Source organism: Dendrobium catenatum, unplaced genomic scaffold (assembly GCF_001605985.2).
Source record: "Dendrobium catenatum unplaced genomic scaffold, ASM160598v2 fragScaff_scaffold_1132, whole genome shotgun sequence".
Classification (NCBI taxonomy): domain Eukaryota; kingdom Viridiplantae; phylum Streptophyta; class Magnoliopsida; order Asparagales; family Orchidaceae; genus Dendrobium; species Dendrobium catenatum.
Window position 1 is genome coordinate 75,685 of NW_021319594.1, and position 5,618 is coordinate 81,302.

The 5,618-nt window shown below is 41.5% G+C and overlaps 1 protein-coding gene across 2 annotated transcripts; it reads right to left on the reverse strand.

Moving 5' to 3' along the window:
• Nucleotides 1-619: 619 nt before the first annotated feature.
• LOC110111009 (zinc finger CCCH domain-containing protein 24) lies at nucleotides 620-4,099 on the reverse strand. Of its 2 annotated transcripts, none has more exons than XM_020842689.2 (2): nucleotides 3,783-4,099; nucleotides 620-3,209 (listed from the first exon to the last, which is right to left on the reverse strand). In XM_020842689.2, exon 2 carries the CDS (start codon nucleotides 3,199-3,201, stop codon nucleotides 1,174-1,176), a length of 2,028 nt encoding a protein of 675 aa, XP_020698348.1. In that variant the 5' UTR covers nucleotides 3,202-3,209; nucleotides 3,783-4,099; the 3' UTR covers nucleotides 620-1,173. The 2 variants fall into 2 exon arrangements, with proteins under 2 accessions (XP_020698348.1, XP_020698347.1); XM_020842688.2 differs by having other exon boundaries at nucleotides 620-3,293.
• Nucleotides 4,100-5,618: the final 1,519 nt, after the last annotated feature.

Sequence of the window (5,618 nt, forward strand, 5' to 3'; positions counted from 1 at the left end):
CAAGATTCAGCTCAAATCCACCTCAAATCCGGCCTAAATCCTGCTACCAAAAACCCTAACTATTTTTATTTCATTTTCTCATAAAAGCTTAAAACTTTATTTTTCTAGAATTCCATTTAGTTGATTGTAGACAATCTTGACAAACATTTTTAAAAAGATCTATATCCTAAAGCCCCCAACAATCAGCATAAAGAATATATAGGAGGAAGTGCAGAGAAGGAAAGAGGATTCTACTCGAATAAAAACTAAATACACAAAGAGAAGATCTGGACTTTTCTCTAACCTGATGTTCCTCGAGTTTCAAATGCCAAAAATCCCCAACAAGTGTCTCTTATTTGGCAAATTATTAGCCATCCGATTTTCTCAACAGTAAAAGCACAGTTACTCTAGCAGCTAGACAGAAATAAACGGACTGTCACGCCTAATAATTTCTCCTCTTATTTACCACCAGAATATCAAAAGCCACATTATAAAACTGGCCTCACTATGGCGTTGTTGATTGTTGAACCATCCCAACATCTAAAGCACCACTTACCTTCCACGGTCTTCGTCAAAGTCAGGAGAAATTAGGTAAAATATTAAAAACAATAATACCACCTTCCCCAGCACACACAAGCAGTAAAAAGAATGCTGATGTTAAACATAATAAGAAAGTTGGCTTTGATTGTACATAATACAGACATTTTCATTAAAAAAAATGAAACTTACTTCTAGAGGTTGAATCATGAAGGACACTCATTGGAAAGTAACCAACGCTTATTGAACCCAACGGCACGTCATGTTTGAAAGGATGACATGGTCAAAAGAGGAAACATCAAGGCTAAACAGGTTTAAAATTCAAAGAAATGTAGGATTTTTCTTCATGAAGGTTGAGCAAAACGGAGAAAAAAATATATCAAACAAGAGGGTAACTGTCCTGGAAAGTCCCGTTAATGGACCCAGACAGAGATTTACTCACCAACTTCTGTAACCTTTCTAACATACTCTTCAAGTAAAAAACAAATCATTTCGGGAAAATGAATCTTCAAAGTTTAAAACCAACCCCAATTTAACTGCCCCGACCACTTCCAGCCAAAAAAATTACGTACTAATTCGAATACTTGTAGTAGTAGTAGAAACTCATCAAGTTGCAGGAGAGTAGAAGTTGGCATGTCAAGACTTTCAGTTGACCATTTATTCCAGCCATGCCCCAATTGCACCATCATCATAACCGCCATCAGCTTCTCCCACAAAAGAATTCATGGCCGCTGCCTTCTCTGGTGTAGATTCTTTCACCAGTGAGTTAACCCAAGAGACATCAGGTTCTTCGCTGCTGGAACGAAGCTCGAAAGAAGATGATCGCTTAAGCCTACCGAGCTCTTCACCATTGACACCCCAATCAAGCATCCCGGATGGTGAACTCCACTTGGACAATGATGAACTCAATAGTGAGCCAACAACTGCCTTTGCTCCAGCCCCCAAATCCCGGGAGCTAAGGCTTCTGAGAGTTTGCTGCTGTTGCTTCTCATGCTGAACATATGAAGCATGGCGAGAACTCAATGGGGACACAGGCTCCATGTTTCTTGGTGACATCCTTCCAGGCGAAGATAAACCTAGAGAGGCCTGCAAGAAAGAGGAGTGTCCAGGTAGCTGTTGATCCAAAGCTTTTGGAGAGAACATCCCAGTATTTGTATTTATAGGTGAAAGGAGGCTCTGCTGCTGTTGCTGAAACTGATTAAGGATAGCAGTCTTATGTGATGGAGAGAAAATAGCTCCCTGTTCAGAGTTATATCTGGGAGAGGAAGAAATTTCAGCTGAAAAAAGATCATCAAGGTTAGAAGCAGTCATGTTCTTTGACCGGACTGTTCTATTGCCGGCGGAGGAGCCAAATCGAGAGATATATAGCTCATTCATCAAATGGTGGGCTTCTAATTCCTGGTTGAAGTAGTCATCCAATGGCATGTCTCTAGCACTAAGAGATGATCTAAGCCTGCTTGACTGAAGATTGCTTCCAGGAAGGTGCAGCGCAGGCACATTAGGTTGTGGCCAGTTGATTGAAGAATGAGAGATCCCGTTGGCAGAAGGAGACAATGGAGGCGTAAAAGAAGGGATGACTGCTGAAGCAGAAGATGGAGAGCTTGGCATGAGGCCCATGGCAGCCATCTCCATAGCAGAGGCGGATGATCTAGGTGAAGGTACAGCTGACCCAGTAGACATGTATAGAGGACGAAGCTCTTCATTAGTGTGAGCAAAAAAACAAACCCTTCTTGCACAGTTAGTCCCATCCTTACACAATCTTGTGCGATACTGCGCTGGGTGAAGCCAACACTCAAACACCCCATGCGCATACTCACACATATCTGCCCTCCTACATGCCCCTTTTCGAAAGTCAGGGCAAGGAACACAGCTATAATGAAACTTGCGAGGGTCACGCCTCCGGGCATTCTCACCTGGGTGAACAAAGGGGCACTCAGTCCAGTCATGTGAGTAAGCCCTTGAGCAAGGGCGGACCTTGAATGAGAACATCCGGAACTCATCTGTAGCATACATGCTATTCTTGATATCAGGAAGGGAAGGATCAACAGGATACTCTTTCTTTTCCGGCAGGGCAGGGAGCTCTTGAAATTTCGCATCTATTGGAGAGGAGGATGAATCAGAGGAAGGCGACCCCTGCTCTTCTGCTGATGATGAAAGTGATGGAGAGTTGGAGTTCGAAGAGCATGTAGCAACCCAAAGGCCTTGGCGATGAATCTCGCGGACTGCGCCTTCAGAACTTCCAAGAAGCTCTTCAAGTGCAGCCTTCCCGTTAGACATTTTATGAGGGACGATAATCACATCAGCTGGTCTATGGCCCATGGCATCTACACAGTTAGGGTCGGCTCCAGCCGAAAGAAGGATTTTGACTGCCTCCACAGCATTCACAGAACCACCAGAAGCAGCACAGTGGAGGGCAGTGGTCTTGTCTGGGCCACAGCATCGGTTAACATTCTCAGAGGAGAGGTTAAGAATCAACTCGAGCACATCAAGGTTTCCATAGGTGGAGGCGACCATGAGTGGAGTTCGCTGCTCGATCACCTTCTTGCGACCGTACCAGTCCCCAACCTCGTCAATGGCCAAAGGATCTCGATCAATAGATCGCTTGAAACCGTCCACATCGTTATTAGCCGCGAGCTCAAGAACGCTCGCAAAAGTGTCTTCTATCTCCACAGTAAGTTTATTCATTGCTTTGACTGCAGAGTTATAGAGAGTTATGTTGGAAAAAGATGAAGAAAGAGAACGAAGACCTCACAAGATTCAATCTGGTGGAGATTTGCCTGGCGTATATACGAAACTGGAAATTAGAAGTTCATAAATTTTAACGGAAAGTTCTAAACAGCTCCCAAATCGATCTAAGAGCCAGAGTTCCATGGGAAAAAGAACGTTTTACCAAATCAAGAGGTCAGAGAGCAAAAGACTGGACGACTACCGAAGACTATATCCACCCAAAAATTTTTTTAAAAGAATATTAGTTACAAAAATTATTCTTGAAGAAATCACAATCTTCCTATTCCCAAGCTAAAATCAGTCTAAAAAATAGCTAAGTAGCGTAATTTTTAGCGGGAAAAACAAATTACACAAATGATCCAACTCATCAACACCGCATCCATATTCTACAGAATCATCGCGTTATATTTCATCGAAATCAGTCATTAGAACAGAAAACAAAAAAATCAAACTAATAGAAAAACAAAATAATCTACCGCAATAAAAGTAAAAGCACGCACTCAAACTAAATGAAATAAAAAAGGTGCTCAAGCACGTACCAGTTTCAAGCGGATCAAACCGCAGATTCTGCCATCTGAATCCACATAAAAGATCGCGAAAAATCACCGGGCAAGAACCGATCGATTTTTCTCTAATCTGCCCACACCGAGCAGGCAGCAAACAGCCCCTCTACGCGCAAACGATCCAACGAATCCATAGCATCGAGATGCATGAAACCCCAATCAACGCTCAGAGAAGAAGAGAAATACGTGAAATGACGACGTCGGAAGGAGAGAGAGAGAAAGAAGCAGGAGGGGGTAGGGGTTCTGCTATGCGTCTCGGAATTGAGGCGAAATGAAACGCTTCTGAAATGAAGAATAAATTTGGCGACTCCGAAATTTAACCCCTTCGCTTTCTATGGGTTCTACCACAGGCCGCGAGATGAAACCCACTCGAAATTAATCCAAATTCACCCAACATGAGGGTGGGATTCACCTTGAATTCAAAAAGGAGGTGACCGGCATAGCCGGTAGAAAGAAGGGGCGGCTTGCCGGTTAGTTGAGATTGGGATACCGGCTAGTGTAGGGGAACGAGGAAAGTCGTGCTTGGTTCGAGTTTTTTTTTGCTCGATTGGAATCCGATGTGGAGTCCGCGAATCCAGCGCTGTGCGGACTCCAGACAGCAGTCAAATTTTGTTTAGAGTTGTGTCGAGTCCGCGAATTTGAAAATATTTGAAAGGAATTACTTGTAGACTTTCAAAATCAAAATCGTTTACGTGTTGGATTCCGGTTGAACTCAAAATTGACCCGACACAAATTAATTGAACCTTAATCTGACCCAAAAATGGGTCACTTTTCGAACTCAAATCTGACCCACTTTGAACTCGAGTCGACCCAACACAACCCGTCAACCCAGGTCACAGGCTTGTCTTCAACCTCTACCGATGGTGAGCTGGAGCAGATGACAGAGACAATGGTGATGGCGGAGGAGGCGGTGACAGTGGAGGCAAGGACTAGGTTGCGGCGGTCGCACGCCGACGCTGAAGGAGGCACGCGAACGCTGACAGCGGCACGCAGACGTGGACAACGACTCTTGGACGGGGCATGGCTATGGCGGAGGCATGCGGATGGCAGTTAAAACCGATTCTTACGGCGTACCTCAGTCGTAGCCATGCTGACGCTCGAGTGATGTTGTCTGCATGCTGCCGTCAGCTCGAGTGATATTATATATATGCATTAATTTTATTTATTGTTTACTCTCAATATTCTTAGAATTATGAATTTTTTATAGTTAGAATGCTATCATTATTATGTTAATTTTATTAATTTTTCATAATATTATTATTTATTACATCATTCAGTTCAACCTAGTTTGACCGGTCGAATCATGAACATTTCATTCTTTCGATTTGTTGTTCGGTCCAATTTTTATAACCTTGATCAATATTATACTGGAAATATTTGTAATTGAACAAACCCTAAGATAATTGAAATTTTTAATAAACTTTGTACCACAATAAATTTTATTAGGGATACAACACTTTATAAAAAATTTTTAAGGACTATGGTGAACAACAATAAATTGAGTTTGATGGATTACAAAGAACAGATCATCCCTAGTAAATTTATTATATAAAAAAATATGGTCAATATATTATGATAAATATTTTTTATTAGAATAGGCTTTAAAATACTTAGTTCTATTTTAAAATTTGTGTAATACATATTATTTATATATTGCACTCATCTTAAAGTAAAATTATTTTTTTATTATGTTATCAATGTTTAATCAAATTGTGACATCTTGCTTCTTACATTTAATCTCAAATATTCTTGAATTAATCCGAAGAAAATGTTTGGTGAGTTTCTCTACTGAAACTTATATAATTTTTAGGT

Coding starts and splice junctions, on each gene's coding strand:
- LOC110111009 (XM_020842689.2), bottom strand. CDS start 3,201: ATGAATAAACTTACTGTGGAGATAGAAGACACTTTTGCGAGCGTTCTT.